At 42.6% G+C, this 19,164-nt stretch overlaps 1 protein-coding gene across 3 annotated transcripts; it reads right to left on the minus strand.

Annotated features, from left to right (window-relative positions):
- Window positions 1-538: 538 nt before the first annotated feature.
- PDZK1 (PDZ domain containing 1) lies at window positions 539-15,647 on the minus strand. Of its 3 annotated transcripts, none has more exons than XM_065888450.1 (8): window positions 15,438-15,647; window positions 14,200-14,446; window positions 12,316-12,452; window positions 10,887-11,082; window positions 8,353-8,549; window positions 3,135-3,359; window positions 2,171-2,461; window positions 539-592 (listed from the first exon to the last, which is right to left on the minus strand). In XM_065888450.1, the coding sequence occupies exons 1-8, from the start codon at window positions 15,645-15,647 to the stop codon at window positions 539-541; spliced, it is 1,557 nt and encodes a 518-aa protein (XP_065744522.1). The 3 variants fall into 3 exon arrangements, with proteins under 3 accessions (XP_065744522.1, XP_065744521.1, XP_065744523.1); XM_065888449.1 differs by having other exon boundaries at window positions 539-615; window positions 2,167-2,461; XM_065888451.1 differs by lacking the exons at window positions 10,887-11,082; window positions 12,316-12,452.
- Between the last annotated feature and the right edge of the window lie 3,517 nt (window positions 15,648-19,164).

Genomic DNA, 19,164 nt, shown 5'->3' on the forward strand with positions numbered 1-19,164 from the left:
GGGTTTCTAGAGGCAACATGAAGGTTAAAGCATAAAAAGTTTACCAAAAACAAAAGCACTATTAAGGTTACATCAGCTAACAGGCAAAATTTAAGCATACTCAAAAGGCATTTTTAATGGCATTTATTTTAGCAACAACAACATTCTTACAAAGGATAATTTTAATAGGCTTATCTGCTCAGGTACTTTAATTAGCAGTTCTCACACATACAAATTTATAAATCATCTTTGGTGCTCTAGGAACCTACAGAAGAGATAACAGCATACAGAGAAATGTAGTTAAGTTGAAGCTTGAAAGAAATCAAATGAAAAGTATCTGGCTCCTGCCTTAACTTTTCCTAAGTTGACCATAAATAAGCTATCTGCAGTAGCCGCCCCTAAAACATGACAACAGAAGACAATCACACATTGACAAACTGGTTTCCAGAGGAGTTCTTCTCTAACAGAGACAGTAAACCGGTGGTAGCTCATTCCCTAGGAAAGGATTCCTATTAAATACCCAGAAACAGCTATCAGCCAAAGCTATTGCTTGTTCTCATCACATCTCTGTATCTTCAGAATTGGAAGAAGAATGAGAGGCTGTACTGTGGGCCTGTTCAAAAGAAAACAAAGGATCTGTAAGTGGTAAGAGTGTGAACATCAGGAGATGGATGATCTATTCTAGAGTTGCATGACTTAAATCAGGGAGTAGAGTCACTCACTAGAAGCCAGGTGACCTAAATTCTATACTTGGCTTTGTTTCCAGTTTGCTGTTTGACACTAACATACTTCTTAATGTCCATATAGTACTATAATGACTTCCTATAGAGTTATTATAGAATTTTTTAAAGACACCTAGAATACAAAGTCCATGGCTATCATGTATGCTATGGTCTGCAAGTCTGTATCTCCCTAAAATGGGTAAGTTGAAATCCTGTTCCCCAGGGTGATGTTATTAGGAGGTAGGGCCTTTGGGAGGTGATTAGGTCATGAGGGCAGATCTCTCATGATTGAGATTAGTGCCCTCATAAAAGAGGCCTCCCGGAACTCCGCACCCCCTTCTTCCATGTGAAGGCGTGGCCAAAGTCAGCAGTCTGCAACCTGGAAGAAGTCCTTCACCAGACACTGAATCTGTCAGTGCTGTAATCTTGGACTTCCCAGCCTCGAGAACTGTGAGAAATAAATGTTTGTTGTTTATAAGCCAACCTGTCTATGCTATTTTGTTTAGCAGCCCAAACAGGCTAAGACAGCATGTATTCATTAAAAATGAGTATTTGTTGGGCTTCCCTGGTGGTGCAGTGGTTGAGAGTCCGCCTGCCGATGCAGGGGACACGGGTTCGTGCCCCGGTCCGGGAAGATTCCCACATGCCGCAGAGCGGCTGGGCCCGTGAGCCACGGCCGCTAAGCCTGCGCGTCTGGAGCCTGTGCTCCGCAAGTGGCCACGTACCACAAAAAAAAAAAAAAAAACCCAAAAAAATGAGTATCTGTTTTTTATATTACCAATCAATCAATAGAAATAATGTAACAGAATATAAAACTTTTAGAGTCTTGGCTTTGCCATACATTTTCTTTATGAACTTAGGTCAGTTTACCTTTGGATCTCAAGTTCACCTGTGAAAAGAAATTGAGACTTACCAAGGAATTTATCTAATCCAAATACATATGGAATAATGCTTACTCTTCCCCAGTAATAAAACTTGAATATCTGCCAATTATTTTAAAAACAATGCTGTCACTAACCACCACCATTCATTTTCATGCTTACCATGAAGCAGGCACTGCTCAAAGCACTTTAACAGTCTTAATTAATATAATCCTGATAACAATCTGACAAATTATCCTTGTTTTATAGGTGGGGAAACTGAGGCACGGAGAATAAATCCATTTACCCAAGGCTGATAAATGGTAGATCCAGAATTTGTACATAAATAGTCTGATTCAGTTTCTTCTGGTGGTTCCCATTGTAATTTTGATAAGTTACCATCAACTCCATGCTATGAAAAATAAGATGTTCGCTGTTCTTATACCGTCTCCTCTCTGCCACGATAAATAAATTTGCTAGTTCTCTTTACACTGACATTTTCTAGTATTTTAGGAAATCTGTGGTAAACATAGACACATGGTGCACTTATTAAGGACTTTACCAGACTCTGGTTAGTTAGATCAGTAAAAGAAATGCATCACCACTCACTCGTTCTTTTGCCGTGTGCGAGTCTTGCTCTGCTTCCTCCGGCGTTCCTTCTTCAGGATCAGGGGTGTCATCCAGTGGATTAGCCATGGAGGAAACGATAGGGATTTTCTTAGCCTGGAAATAATCATAGGCCTTCTTTTCACAGACTAAGAGTATGACATTCTTGCCACTGCTCTGGATTCTGTCCACCACCTTCTCATAGGGCTCATCCAGTACGTTCACTCCATTCACTTCAATGATGACATCCTCATCCTCTAGCCCAGCCAGGTCAGCAGGGCCACCCTTCTGTACCTGTGGGCAGAGGTTCTGAGTTATCACTTCCAAACACAGATAACAGAATGTTAGACTAGCTATTCTTCAGAGGAGAGATGAGGACATTGAGAATTTATCCTTAATCATGTTATTATTTCTCCTTGAGGTAGAGAAGTTGAGAATGGTGCTCTATTGCTTTTCTCCTTATGAAAGCTACAACTTCTGTGCTCAAATGAGTAGTGTCACAGTGGTTGACTATCATATGTCTTCTGGGTTGAAGGCATTAGATTTCATAGGTCTGCCTTCTTTGTTCCCAACTTGAGAGCTGTAGAGATAGCCTCCTCACTGTCAGTCCCTGCAGGGTAGGGGCATTATGCCAAATGCACAGAAGCAAACAAGTATCACTCCCAGAATCATTAGTGACGGTCACCACAGTCATGTCAACTCACTCTGTTTACAGTATTTGATTTGAAAGTATCTATAGAGACAATTCGGTGGAACAGATGTTTAAGAAATGAAAGATGTGAGCTTAGGATGTACTAGTACCTATCTTAAAGGGTACAAGACCATAACAGCATTTATTTGAACCCACGTGAGACCCTCAGTGTAAGCCTTCAATGTAACCTTTTTACTGAGCCATCAGTGAGTGGGAGAAACTGGGACTCTCCTAATTGTGACTGTTTGTTGGGCTGCCGGAACCAGATCACCATACCTCTTTGACGAATGAGCCTGGCTGACCCCGAATCGCATTTAAGTGAAAGCCATAGCCATCTTCACCTTTGACCAGCCTGCAGAGTTTAGGCTTATGATCTGCTACTTCCTCTGTAGTATCTGGGCTTGAGACCTCCAGAGGGGCAGGAGTAGGAACTGGAGCCTCCTTGACAGACCCATTAGGCAGTTCTTGATTTTGATAGTAGAGTAATGGAGAAAAGCCAGCCTTTTGAAAATAAAGGGGGAAAAAACCCATTAATTGTAAGTATGGGAAGTTACACTTTATTAAATGTGCTGGTTTAATTTATAAGGTATCCTCCATGTTCCACTCCTCTTCCAGATACATCTGGCTGTGGGCTGTAAAATTTCTCTACTACCCCAAACAGAAAAGGTATAAAGGAAGATTGAGCTTGGTTATAGAGTAATGAGTGCAAACACGTGTAAATAAATGTAAATATATATAAAATAGAAGCAGTATAGAATGTTGTACAAGGATCCAAAAATAAGTCTAACAGAACTGCCAGTTTATTCTGATTCCATGATAGTGAGCGAGTCACTGAACAAACCATAGGCAATCTCCCTGTTAGGAGATTATAGACATTGAGTGACTTGCCCAGTACCTCATGCAGAGCAGGTTCACCTGGCCCTTCCCCTTCAATAAGATGGTCTTCAGAACTCTTCAGAGCTCCTTAAACACATTAGAGAAAGTGAAACATGAGACATTATTTTTACCACTATTTGAATTACACGCAGTAATTAACTGAGGGAGCCGGTAGAGGAGGTTGGCAATCATGTGATCACATATGGTAACAAAAGCCAATTCCAACCATTTGCTACTTGCTTCTCCCCCTCCCCCTCCAGTCCTGTATCTGCTGTACTCAATTTATTTTACTATTTATTATTGTAACAATTAGCTGACACTTCTGTTAAGCCAGACTCCTCGCTATCTTTAAATACTTCTAATCCATCTCAACTCCCAGACCATCCATGTGAAGAAGGCAGTGATGGTCTCAAATATAAAAGAGGCAGAGAATAGGAAACATATGACTGGTTTGTGTTACAGAATGAAGAGTTTAGCTGAGTGTGGGTTTTAGTTGAGAGAATTAAAAGGGTATATTTGGGTATAGTAAGATCTTGGATCAGTAGTTAAATTATTGCCCACAAGCATCCAGGACATTTGTTAGGCAATGAGTAGAAAATCAAGCAACTGAAGGTGAGTACATGTGCTCTGCCCCAAATCATACTGTTCAACAACATGGATAAAACTGGATTTGGGGTCCTGGTATCACCTGTCTTACTAACCCCAAGATCACATCTTCCTTTCTTACCAAGAGAAGCACCAGCACAGAACCTGCTAGTTACCTAATTCAGCTAACTTCAGACCTTTCAATGATATACTTGCAAATCTTCCCACATTTCTTTCTCTTTAAAATGTGGGAAATTGGAGGCTTCCCTGGTGGCACAGTGGTTAAGAATCTGCCTGCCAATTCAGGGGACACGGGTTCAAGCTCTGGTCCAGGAAGATCCCACATGCTGCGGAGCAACTAAGCCCATGCGCCACAACTACTGAGCCCTTGTGCCACGACTACTGAAGCCCACGTGCCTAGAGCCCGTGCTCTGCAACAAGAGAAGCCACCGCAATGAGAAGCCCATGCCCGACAGCAAAGAGTATCCCTGCTGGCCACAACTAGAGAAAGCCCACGTGCAGCAATGAAGACCCAATGCAACCAAAAATAAAAATAAGTAAATAAATTTATAATTTAAAAGAATGTGGAAAATTGGGACTACCCTGGTGGCACAGTGGTTAAGAATCCACCTGCCAAATAAAACTACCATATGACCCAGCAATCCCACTACTGGGCATATACCCTGAGAAAACCATAATTCAAAAAGAGTCATGTACCAAAATGTTCATTGCAGCTCTATTTACAATAGCCAGGAGATGGAAGCAACCTAAGTGTCCATCATCGGATGAATGGATAAAGAAGATGTGGCACATATATACAATGGAATATTACTCAGCCATAAAAAGAAACGAAATTGAGCTATGTGTAATGAGGTGGATGGACATAGAGTCTGTCATACAGAGTGAAGTAAATCAGAAAGAGAAAGACAAATACCGTATGCTAACACATATATGGAATTTAAGGAAAAAAATGTCATGAAGAACCTAGGGGTAAGACAGGAATAAAGACACAGACCTACTAGAGAATGGACTTGAGGATATGGGGAGGGGGAAGGGTAAGCTGTAACAAAGTGAGAGAGTGACATGGACATATATACACTACCAAACGTAAAACAGACAGCTAGTGGGAAGCAGCTGCATAGCACAGGGAGATCAGCTTCGTGCTTTGTGACCACCTAGAGGGGTGGGATAGGGAGGGTGGGAGGGAGGGAGACACAAGAGGGAAGAGATATGGGAACATGTATATGTATAACTGATTCACTTTGTTATAAAGCAGAAACTAACACACCATTGTAAAGCAATTATACTCCAATAAAGATGTAAAAAAAAGAATCCGCCTGCCAATGCAGGGGACATAGGTTCAATCCCTGGTCCAGGAAGATCCCACATGCCGTGGAACAACTAAGCCCATGCGCCACAACTACAGAGCCTGCCTTCTAGAGCCCGCAAGCCACAACTACTGAAGCCCATGTGCTTAGAGCCCGTGCTCTGCAACAAGAGAAGCCACCGCAATGAGAAGCCTGCGCACCACAATGAAGAGTAGCCCCCGCTCGCCGCAGCTATAGAAAGCCCGTGCACAGCAACAAAGACCCAGTGCAGCCAAAGATAAATTTAAAAAATAAAATAGAATGTGGAAAATTGTCAAAGTGACTCATCACATGCAAAATTACCACTGATGTCACTACCCAAACAAGCAAATCAACTGTATCTGACAGTAGCAGCTAATCTTGAGGCAGAGGACAGTAACATTAAACACTTAATGAGTTTTTACTCCTTCACTCAAATATTTGGGTGTCTAATATGTTCCAGGAACTGTTTTAGGTGTTTGTTTTATTCACTGATATATATCAAAGATCCAACCACCTCCCACCTACCCATCTATGGAACTTACTTTGGGGTGGAGGCGGTAGTGAAGACGGAGGAAGAAGATGGCAACAAGCATCTTTTTAGGTCCAATTTCTCTCATATTAACCAAAACATTAAAATTATAGTTCAGTCATGCTGTCATAAGTTTAGGAGGCATTGACAAGGACTTGATGCCAGAATTCCCTTTACAACAGCTACAGCAGTGACCTGACTTCTGCTTGATTTTTTCCACCAACTGGGAGCTCCCTGCTCTGCAGAGCTTGTTCCTGGCAGCTTCAGTTGTCCTTAAGCCAAAAGCTAGCTCCCTGTGCCTTCTCTATTTGGTCAAGCTGTGCCCCATAGAACACCTCAAAAATAAGTCTGCTTCCTGCACATAATAGCCTTCCAAATTCATTAGCTAGATTAGATAGATAGATAACATTTTTTAAATCCATTCATCTGTCAGTGGACACTTGGGTTGATTACATCTTTTGGCGATTGTGACTTAATTTGTGGCCTAACATATTGTCTATTCTGGAGAATATCCCTTGTGCACTTGAGAAGAATGTGTATTCTGTTGTTGGATAGAGTGTATGTCTGTTAGATCTAGCTGGTTTGTGTTGTTCAAGTCCTCTAGTTCCTTACTTCTGTCTGGTTATTCTATCCAGTATTGAGAGTGGGATATTGAAGTCTCCAAGTATTATTGTAGAACTGTACTTCTCTTTTCAATTTTGTCAATTTTTGCTTCATACATTTTCCCAGCTTTAATGAATTATAATTGACAAATTGTATATATTCAAGGTGTACACATGATGATTTGCTAGACATATACATTGTGAAATGGTTACCACAATCCAGTTAAATTAACACATCCATCACCTTATATAGTTGCCATTTAACCTTTCAAATTCTTGAAGATGTTCTTTCTTCCCCAAAGTCTATGCTTATTCAAGCTAAATATTCACATAGGGTCTTACGAAACCTCTGCCCTGGTTACCTTTCTTGACACTGGCCTTAAAGTGAGGTTCTCAGAACTGGATACAATATTGATTTAACAAACATTTATATGTGCCAGGCATTATTCTGAATGCTCCAAATATTAACTCATTTAACACTCATAGCCACCCTTCACTGTAGCTATGCCCATTTTACAACGAAAGAAACAGGCACAGGGAGGGTAACTTACCCAAGATTACATTACTGGTAATTTCAGGTATAGTCTGACCAACTCAGTACAGTAATACTACCATCTCCAGAAGCTAAGTGTCAATTAATGTAACCTTAAGTTGCATTTTTTGGATAGGGGCAGAGTGGCATCAAGACAAGTGTCTTGAAGTATCTAATCAAAATGTTGTGCTGGGAGGGATTATGGCATAATAAAACCTGCATTCACACACCGGCTTCAGTCTGCTAAGCTGTGTGACTTTCGCCAATCATCACTTAGTCTAAGTTCCATTTTTTTCATCTAAAAAGGAGGCTAGTACTACCACCACCTCTCATAATATTCTTCCCTCTATATCACTTATACACCTTTGGATGCTTCTATTATTGCATATCACATAGAACAAGTTCATCTTTGTTCATTTTTGTGACCAACACCCAGCAAGGCAGATGGTGCCTTAGGAGGCCCCCAAATGTCTGCTAAGCTAGAGTGAACTTCAGTTCTTGTGACAAAACTGTTATAAAAACCTTAAAATGTGCAGATAATAGCTGTTGTGATCAGAGGAAATAAGGTTAGTTCGACACCAGTTGGTCTTGGTGAATCTGTGTTTCTACTCCCTTGCTAAGGGCTTATAAACTGTTTAATAATCCTTTCTCGGCTTTTACACGGGATTGATAGAATGTATTGGTCTATAGTTTAAAATCCAATTATTCCCTATTTGGGAAAGTTAGGGCTACGTCTGCTTATTTCCAGGCTATTGTTCCTAGGTTTTTCCTAGGTCACCAAGAGAGATTCTGCAGTTATATTTGCAAATTCTTTCAAAATCTTGAATCTAGGGACTTAAAACTCATGTACCAATCACTTGGCATTCTCTTATCTCTACCAATTTGAGCTTCAATGCAGCCTTTATGATGATTTTATGCCCCTTCCAGTATGAAGATCAAAGTGGTAACTTAGCCAAAGTTTGAGGGCATGACTGAATGGACCCAACCTTAATTCATGAATATGCGGCCTTGTATTACTTACCATTTTATATATGTTTTCCGTCTCTTTGTCCACCACCAACAGTGAAGTCTGGTCTCCACCCTTTTTAATCATTTCCACCACACTGTCATGATCGAGGGACTCCACAGACTCGCCGTTGACAGCAACCACCAGGTCATTGTTCTTCAAGCCAGCCTTCTCTGCTGGACTTCCGGAATCTATGTCCTTAACGATTTGACCTACTCACCCCCACCAAAAAAAAAATTTAATAAAATTATCAGAAAGACCACTAAAAAACAACCTGGGGTATTTCTGCTGGAACCTAAAGCCCTTATAAAATAGATATAAAAGGCATGCTGAGTACAACTCCTGTCCTTCCCACTGGCACCCTAGGATGTCTATACAATACACATCCTATCCAGCCTCATTCTTTGGTCAGAACTCATTCCAAGAACAAACCCAGCCATTAATAATGAAAGGGTTTTAAAGAATGTTGTTACTAAAAGTGTTTGGGATTCAATCTTAACAAAATAGCATGCTCAGCAGTAAGAAGGGTCAGCAAAGTCCCAGGAAGTCAGTGTGCATACTTGTATCTGTACATCTTATGTAGAAGTTGCCGTAAAGAAAAAAGGGGGAAGGGAAGAATGATGAACAAAACCAAAGAATTCAGACCCTAGGAAACCCATGCTGGCACTTTCGTAGCAGTTGGGCAAATTCAGTTGTGAACACGTTTGTGTGTGGACGCCACAAGGATGTGTCTTTAGCCTTATTCTCGTGACTTAAACTATCTTCACCAGATGCCTCCAGATCACTCACACTTTTTTTTGTCCTTCATTGAGTTTTAACAAGCTCCAGTTTCACTTTTCCAGCTAGCTGCTTGGCATCTCCAACTGGATATCCCATAGATTCCTCCAATGTATGTAATGTATTCAAACCAAAAATCATCTTGGCCCGTCTCCCTCATCTTGGTCACCTGTTAGTGGGAGCACCATCTCCCCAGGCACTGACACTTCGCAACTGATTCTTCCTCAGCATCCACTCCCCATGTCTAATCAGCCAAGTCCTTCAGTGCTACCTTAATATTTTTATACATCTCCTCTTCTCGAGTCCTAGATCCTCTACCTGAAATTCTACCTAAACTGCCACAGCACCTTACCAGTTTCTCTCCCTGTCCTTAATGCTCCCCTTCTCCAATGCAGACCTGCCTCCAGATTCATCCTGATGCAATGTCTGACCGAGTCACTCCCCAGGGCAACAGCGTGAACATGGGCTTTGGAACTAAACAGACCTGAATTTGATCCTAGCTGTACCACAACTAACTGTTTGACCTTACAGAAATTATCCTATCTTCTTCAAGTCCTCAATTTCAGCAATTCTTGCAGAATTATCAGGAGTAATTGAGATGTGTAAAGCTCCCGAGACACTGTAGGCTTAATTTTTCTTCTCTCTCACACTGTTCAAAAAACATTTAACTCCCCACTGACTATAGAAACAAGTCCAAACTCCTCAACACGCACTAAAGGTCCAACATTTCTCGCCGACCAAGCTTTCTAACTTGGTTTTCTGTGCTACACGTTAGATGCCAGTAAAACTGTGCCTGTGTTTTCCTGCTTTATTCACACAATCCTGTCTTCGTGGACTGGCCTTCCTGTCCCCACTCCGTCAACTTGCCCAAATTCTATTCATACTACGAAGCCTGAGCTCAAGTGCTGCCTTTACTAAGAGGCCTCCCAGTTCATTTTTAGTGAGAAAAACTTGCTCCAACATTGAATCTCCACAGTATTTTATCTGCCCTGTATTAAGGTGCTTCTCACCATCTACCTTCAGTTATGGACACACATGTCTTATCTCCTCTACTAAACAAGAGGCTTCTTGACTGAAGAATTCTTGTCTGATTCACTTGAGATTCTCAAGGGCCCTGAGGAGGTTTTTACATTATATGAACCAAATTAGTATTTCATAAATTAATATAAATATATGATTAAAAGAAAATAGCAACTTCTGGGTGAATAACAGTTCACATGGCCTGAACCTACATTTTTTTTAATGTATTCAGCTTCTGTAGGAGGACCTTAGTTCTTTCCTTATTGAATTACAAGGAACCAGAAAGACTCCTGGTTCTCTTCAAGTCCCAGATCCCAACCCACCCTCTGCCTCAGACCTAGGGGTGTGTTGGAGCTGCCTCACACCAGCTCATGAAAACACTTCTCAACTTTGCATTCTGTGACAGCATGTTGGTGGCTTGAAATCAGACATGGTGGGAGTATTTACACCACAAAAAACAACACATGCTACAAATTAGGGCTTTTTTTTTTGTCCAGAGAGCCAATTTACCAGCATACTACTGCCCAGATCCAAAATTCTGCCTTGTAATTCTGCTGTGGAATCCTAGGGATGCCCATCATCAGGCCCCCATATGCACGGAGTTAAACCGACCCAGCTACGCTTCCTAGTTTCTTACTACTTCCTTCATGAATCTGATGGGGGGCTGGGGGCCTAAAGGAACTCTGGAGTCAGACTAGGATGAGGAATTGGATGGTTACACTACCAGGTTTTCTGCTCTTCTAGTGCCTTACCTTTCTGTTCTGGGCCTGCCCTCAGATAGAAACCATAGCCATTGCTTCCCTTCTTCATCTCCACAACCCGGGGATGGTGGGGTAGCAGTTTCAAACTGGCTGTTTCTCTCTTGAATTTGATCTTCTGCTCACTATGGTGCTTGTCAGTTTCCTTGTCCACCAGCAGGAACATGACGCGGCTTCCGGACTTCTTCACCTGCAACAACATACGCAGGTGAGGAAGGACCAACATCAATCTCCAAGAATGATGCTGGGAAATAGGAAAGTTTCTGTATCAAGGCACACAGTCTATAGATTCAATAGGAAATATGAGATGTGAGGCCTGAGTTTAAGCTGTAATACTGTTTTCTACCACCTCACTGGTATTATGTGTCTTCCCTCATACAGTTGTTGTTTTCTGCCTTCTTAAGTATGACCTCACCCACACAGATGCTAACTGAACCCAAGTGAGAGCTGTGTACCCAGAAAGGTATATAGGTGAAGACTAGGAAAGGAGTTTGAAAAAGAAAGTAAAGGTCTACTTTGAAAGATCCTTCTACCAAGAGAAGATAAAGTTGGTCAATTTTCAAGGTTCTATATGACCCCAAAGGAAAACTTCTGACGGACTTCCCTGGTGGTGCAGTGGTTAGGCATCTGCCTGCCATTGCAGGGGACACGGGTTCGAGCCCTGGTCCGGGAAGATACCACATGCTGCGGAGCAGCTAAGCCCGTGTGCCACAACTACTGAGCCTGTGCTGTAGAGCCCACAAGCCGCAACTACTGAGCCCGCGTGCCTAGAGCCAGTGCTCTGCAACAAGAGAAGCCACTGCACACCACAACGAAGAGTAGCCCCCAGTCGCCACAACTAGGGAAAGCCCACGTGCAGCAACGAAGACTCAACGCAGCCAAAAATAAATAAATAAATTTATTTTTAAATTTTATAAGTAAATAAATTTATTTTTAAAAATCCTCTGAGTGTTTTCCATGTGTCATGGAACCATGCTAGACATAAGATTTGGGATATAACAGGTCTTCAAATACTCCCCATGTGTAGCTCAATATTCATCACCACACTGGTTCTCTTCCAGCTTGTATAAAAACATTTTAGTAACATTGGCTCAACATTCACTTTATTATAAATTTAGAGGGGGATTCCAACCCCCTCTAAATTGGAATTAATTCCAATCAATTACAAATAAGATTCAAAAGATAAAGTTAATTGTTCTTTAGAACACTTGTCTTCAAGACAACATGAAACTAGCAAAGGCCTTTTTCCAAAACCCTATATTAACACTTTATACCACTAGTGAGTCTGTTTGCTCTTAATACAAAGGGTTAGCTTCCCATTATTATAGTCCTCCCATCATAAACTACCATTCCTGTCTTCCTGTCACTTCCAATGAGAGCAGAGTAAAAGATACGGTAAGAAAAGTACTCCTTTGGGATGTACCTTTTCAACCACCTCCTCATGGGTGGCATCCTCTACATTCTCTCCATTCACTTCAATCAAGTGATCATCAGCCAGGACTCCGGCTTTCATAGCCACACCTTGAGGTTTTATATCAATCATGCACACTCCCTTTTTACCTGAAAGAGGGTAACAGGTGAACAAGTGTCACAACTCCATTACACGGAAAGTCCAACAGCAAAGGGTTTTCTCCCAATAATACAATATTAGAGCTTCAAATTTTAGGGCTAACTCAAATAGACTTTGGCTTCTGATTTAGAATGATAATTAGAGCTCATAGCGCAAAGCTTGACAGAGCCATTACTCAGTTGGCTTTTGTTGATTTGAATAGGATTTCTGAGCCCAACTAAATGCAAAGAAGCAATCTCAGGCGGCACTGGCTTCTTGAACCAGAAAGTACCAAATCATGCCCACACTGCATCCCTGCGTCATACTCCCTTTCTTTGCATTTGTAGAATTAGAAGTCGTCTGCTCCCTTCTGTCCTCTTTAATTAATGTTATCACCAACCACCACATCCAGTGGAGTGAATAAATCTCACTGACGCAGGCTAAAGAGGACAGAGGCACAGGAGGAGAGGAAAACATCCACACAGTCATTGTGTATTAGTAGGTGGTATGATTTAGGTGCTTCTTAAAGAAATGCTGTCAGTTCTTTCAAGGTATTAATATATCAGCCTAGGCAAAGGGTAGCTTCATAATGACTACATAAACAATTTGCAAAGAATAACAGTAATTTAAACTCTGCTTCCTTAAATACTTAACATTTCTCCTGTTACCTTGCTATATGTATTTGTCATGAAGAAAAAATTTTCTTCATAATGCTAACCTAAACCATTCACCGTGGACGTTACACAAAGGCCAAATGAGTAGAGTCTGAATTACAATTTCTTTTTCTTTCTTTCTTTCTTTTTTTTTTTTTTTACCATTTTACTGATAACCAACCTCTGAGAAATGCCAAGCTTCCCTTGATCACCTACATCACTGTGTTTTAATAACTGACAAACTTGAGAAATACCTCTTATAGCTAGTTTATTTCTCTTGCTACAGGTTAAATAAGCCTTGGAAACTATTTTGTGTTTACTATTGGTCTGCTGTTTAGCACTTACCAAGTTATGACCCACTATCAGTACCTCTCTAATACCAGAAAGAACAGGGAAGGAGCAACCTTAGAGGTGGAACCAAAAGGCTAACACAGCTATGGTTCCAACCTCAATGCCAGTGGAATCGTTAGAAAACCATGGTCAACTGAGCTTGGGTCAGCCTGCAGCTCTGAAATTCTGGAAACAGAACTTCTAGTGTTTTCTGATGGTTGGGATTTCTCAAATCACTGTACCTCTCAGCTAGAGGTCAGGAAGTCACGTCAGAGCTTGGCCACAGCTGAGGGTACGATTTAAATGCCACAGGAGGGTGGGGATTTTTGCAGTGTCCTCAGCACCTAACTGTAAGAGTGACTAATACATAAATAGGTACTCAAGAATTTTTTGAATAAGTGACTACCTGGGCATTCTGAGAGATGAAAAGAGATATCATTCTAATTCAAGAGTGGCTATCGTGGAGAACCTCCCTTCTCTTGCCTCTTTTTCTCCATTCTCCCCTCCGTCTTTACCCACGAAGAAGCATCAACCCTCTAACCCTCTGGCCTCAAAGGCTCAGACTGACAAACACTGGGGGACCGGAGTGCCCAGTGTCCCCCACACAGTGCTGCTGTCTTTGCACAACTGTGCAAAGCAAGGGAAAGGCCAGGGAGGGAAAGGGAGAGAGAGGCTGCTGTTGGATCTCCGTAGTAACTGAAAATTAGTCAAAGGAGTCATTAACAGTATCTTCCTTCTGGAAAGCTGTCTGTCCCTGCCCCACCCTCAAGCTCACCTTGGACAGTTTTCAGAGAGAAGCCATAGCTACTCCCCTCCTTCACCAGGTAGCAGAGCCGTGGCTGTGTCCAAGTCTGTGCCCCTCCATTCATCACAGAGGGCAGCTTCTTATCATTCAAACTCGACTCCTGACTTTGACCCAACTCTTTCAAATCTACTTGTTTTTTCATAGCTTTCTCATAAGAATCCCCATCCAGGACCAGTAAAATCACTGAATTCCCACTTTTTCTGACCAGATCCACAACCTAGGAGAAAGAAAGAAAAAGGTTAACTTTAACAATAACCCTCTATCAACCACCGGGGTGGGGGCCGGGGGAGGGCTCACCATCTGGCTCATTATCTGGCCCTGGAGATTCTACTAGCTGACCCCTGACGCCCGAATAGTTAGCCGATTGTGCCCCAGCTGTCTCTGCCCAGGCTCCTCCTGAGATCCAGATACAGATTAGGCTGGGCCTCTAGCACTACTGTAATAGCCCAACCCTAGCCCAGGGGACTTTTGTTTTTTTTGTTTGTTTGTGTTTTTTTGCTGTAGCGGGCCTCTCACTGTTGTGGCCTCTCCCGTTGTGGAGCACAGGCTCAGCGGCCATGGCTCATGGGCCCAGCCGCTCGGCGGCATGTGGGATCTTCCCGGACCGGGGCACGAACCCGCGTCCCCTGCATCGGCAGGCGGACACTCAACCACTGCGCCACCAGGGAAGCCCTAGCCCAGGGGACTTTTACTAGGACTGGTTCTTTCCAGGGACAAATGCTGCCCTAGAGCACAACAGGTCCTCCTGGGTCTATGGAGACAGCATAGTACAGTGAAAAGAGCAGCCACTTAGCGGCAGACAGAATTGGGGTAAGGTCAGACCCTCCCCCATGTTCACTACATGAACACATTAGCAAGCTAAGGTGACTGAGCCCCCACTTCCTCATCTATGGAATAGTAATATGAACCTCATGAGTTGTGGTGGGGATTCAACAAAATAATGAATATGAAATTGCCTAGTATAGTTCCTTTCATGTAGTAAATATGCAATGCATATTAGACCTGACACTATTCAAACCTAGGAATAATTTTTACAGTTCTTGGTTAATTATGGGAGACTTGATTAGCCGGCAGAATATAGCTGTAAAGGTGTCCTGCCTTGCCAGTGGCAGCCAGGAAGGCTCCACTGACCCCCAAAACTAGAATCAGCAGAGATGCGGGAGCTGAAGAGATCCTAGAAGCAGAAGAACCCCAAATGTCCCATTTACCTGCGTATGCTCTTTCTTGTCCACAAAGACACCATTGATCCTAAGAACTCTGTCTCCATCCTGGAGACCTGCCTTCTCTGCTGGGCTACCCTTCTCAACCACCCGGACCAGGTGGCCATCAGTGTCCTTCTCAATTCGCAGGGAGAAGCCATAGCTTTGCCCTTCCTGTTTAGACAGCTTGCATTCTCGGGGGTTGAAGGTGGAGGCCATTTCTGTGATGAAAAACAAATGGGTAAATCCACAAGACAGAAAATCTAACTGGGGTGAGAAATCTGTCCTCCATCTCCTATACCTCTATTCTTCTGTCACACCAAATCCAGACTGTTCAGGTAGCAACATTCGGGGTATAGGAAGCCACCTTCCAGGACTTGCTAGTGACTTCCAAATCTACTTCTCCCCAAAGATGACCTTTCACGTGAATTTCAGACCCATGTATTCGGCTAGGTACTGGACAGAGATGCTTCCATTTCAATAGCTCCAAAACCAAATTCCCCTTTGTCCCCTGACCAAAAGAAATTAGTTCCAAATACATTACCTAAAAATTTTAAGAAAATCCAAGTCTACTTTCATTTAAATATTTGAAGAGCTTGCCAAGTTCTGGGCATTGAAGATAAATCTGTGGACAAGACAGACCTATACTTTGCCTCTCATATCAGGGAGAACATGTTTCTACAGAAACACATGATGAATGATCTACTAGGGAAGAATAGCATGATAAGGGAGAATATAACACAGTGTCTTGGTGGTAGGGAATGGGGTGGGAAGAATTAAGAATGGCTTCCTGGAGAAATGACTTTTCCAAGAGCTGAAGAATTAGTAAGAGTGGTGAGGTGAGACAAGATAAGGAAGACTTCAAACAATTAAAAATCAGAGAAGCCAGGCCTGAGAGCTGACCTAGTACATTGGAAACAGATAGAAAAGTGATTTCTAGGACGCTGAAGTTCCAGTCAGAACAGAGTAGGGATGCCCGACAGAGAGAGGATTCCTGCTGCCATGTCAGATCTCTCCCTCCTGAAGCGCTTCCGTTTCCACCCATCCTGCCCCTCCTTTCACCCCATTGCAAGAGCAAGGCTCTGGGCCACAGGAGGAGGAAAGGAAAAGTGTGAAAACCAACAGCTTGGGGCCCTGGCACCCAGTCATTAAGGGTCAGATTCCTGCTAGGCACAGGGAACTATATTCAATATCCTGTGATAAAAACATAATGGAAAATAATATGAAAAATATGTATAACTGAATCACTTTGCTGTACAGTAGAAATTAACACAACATTGTAAATCAACTATACTTCAATAAAATTTTTTTAAAAAAAGATTCCTGCCAGGGGTCCCCAGCACCTCCTGGCTTAAGCACTTGAGAATAGAGGCCAAGAACTGCTGGTGTAGAGCAGAGGCCCGAGAGCAGTAGGCTAGACTCTGCTGGTTAATCTGCCTGCACGGCAAGCCCTCACGTTCCCCTCGTCACAGCTCCCTCCAGTAACTCAGAATAAACCATCCTTTTCTCCTGGAGGGACAGGAGCAGATGACCGCACAGGGCATGGGGGTGGAGGGCGGAGGAGAGACAGCAAAGTGCTCCAGGCTCCCGAGAAGCCACGCCATTGTGATTGGAGATGGCCACCTCTGACTCTGTGCCCACAGAAACATACAGTACAAATGGAGCAGAAAGCCTCCCACGGCCCGATCCCTGGGCTATTGCAGGGTCTGGCAGCCAAGCCACCAGGGGCATGAATGACTAAGGAGCCAAGGAAACAAGAAATAAATGGACAATGTTTCCACACTAGTCTACATAAAATAGATAACTGACAAGAACCTACTGTATAGCACAGGGAGCTCTACTCAATACTCTGTAGTGGCCTATATGGGAAAAGAATAAAAAAAAAAAAAGAGTGGATATATGTATATGTAAAACTGATTCACTTTTGTTGTATACCCAAAACTAACACAACAGTGTAAATCAACTATACTCCAATAAAAAAAATTTTTAATAAAAAAATAAATAGACAATGTTTCAAGTGATCTCTTATGAGGGCCTGAGGCCTAAGCCCACCCCAATGAAGATCAAGGGCAGAGAAAAGTGAAACCACAGTCACCTCGATCACCATCCACTCCTGGGAGAGCATTGCAGCTCTGTCTTATCATGACCAACCGCCAGGAAGATGCTGCTTTGGGAGGAAAGGGGGAAAGTAGGGAGTTAGGGGAGAAGAGGGCAGCGCCAGCGTGGGGCTTCCTCACATGCAGGGACCTGTGTGTGGCCCCTCTGACTCTGACCCATGACTTTTCTTTCTACTGATCATCCAGCCTGCAAGCATTCCGTTTTCCAACTGGAATCTACATCTATGTCCAAACTTACCCCTAGATCCCTATCAGCTCTCAATTTCCTAGGCCTGAAAAGCCTTGAAGGGAAAAAAAATAAAAGTCCTCTGAAATTTGGAAGTATCAATAATTATAGAGAAACCTCATCCAAATCCTACAAAATTCGAAACATGTCCTTAAAACTATTCAAAATAAGGGCCATTAGATGCTATGTTTTCATCAAGAGATGAGTATGTTTCTGATCAGCGTATGAATGCTTGTTTCTAAGGTACCCACCCCTGCAATTCAGCCCTCTCACACTCTGCAATGGCAACCACAGGATCTTACTCTTTTTCTCAAGGATGGAAGATGAATCCTCCTTGCTCGTAGGGCAGTCCAGTGTTTGGGGAGAGAAGAGACAAAGTTTTCCTGTATCTCAATAGAGACCTGAGAGTCTGATATACAAGGAAACACAAATCCCTGTTTCTGGGCAAAATCTCAAGTTGTTTGTGTGTTTCTTTCTTTCTTTAAAGTTTCAAACAGCCAGACAGTAATCACTCAGATCTGCACTTATGTCTTTGAAGCCTCAGGTGTTCGAGGTCAGAGTTTCTTTTCACATCTATGGTTGAAGCACAGAGAATTAGAGCCAGTTCACACCGATAAAAATACTGATAGAAATGCTACCACTCTGGGTGGGAAACAGCTCCTGTCCAGGCCCAGATTACGTCCTTCCACCCTGTCTGCTCTTCCCACAATTCAGCCACTAAAGGATTAATGCTGCCCCCCACACCAAACTGATGAAATATTTAACACCTTCAACTGTACCGATAGAGAAAGCTGATCAAAACCCCCAAAGCTTGGCCTTACATAGGGCCCTGAAACTGTTTGTTTCCTGTGCCATCTTGTAGAGAGACAGTTCAACTAGGAATCACGAGGGCTGGGCTCTGGTCCAGCTCCAGTCCTGGGTTTGTCTAGTCCAAAGCCTGGTTTACACTGACCCCTAAATCAGGGCTGGCATCAGTCACTTTAGCAAGACTCTGTCACTGCTCCATGATAAGGATGCCTGGAACTCTGGAACACAGGGCCTAACTAGGAAGGATCTCTGTATTTAAGGCTACTGTTTCCTGTTTCTTCCTCCTTTTCTTGCAAATCAAAACCACAGTGAGATATCATTCACCTCACACCTGTCAGAATGGCTATCATCAAAAAGACCACAATTAACAAATGTTGATGAGGATGTGAAGAAAAGGGAACCCTCGTACACTTGTTAGCGGGAATGTAAGTGGGTGCAGCCACTAAGGAAAACAGTATGGAAGTTCCTCAAAAAATTAAAAATAGAACTACCATATGATCCAGCAATTCCACTCCTAGGTATATATCCAAAGAAAATGAAAACACTAATTTGAAAAGATACACACCCCAATGTTCATAGCAGCATT

Source organism: Phocoena phocoena, chromosome 1 (genome assembly GCF_963924675.1).
Source record: "Phocoena phocoena chromosome 1, mPhoPho1.1, whole genome shotgun sequence".
NCBI classification, from domain to species: Eukaryota; Metazoa; Chordata; class Mammalia; order Artiodactyla; family Phocoenidae; genus Phocoena; species Phocoena phocoena.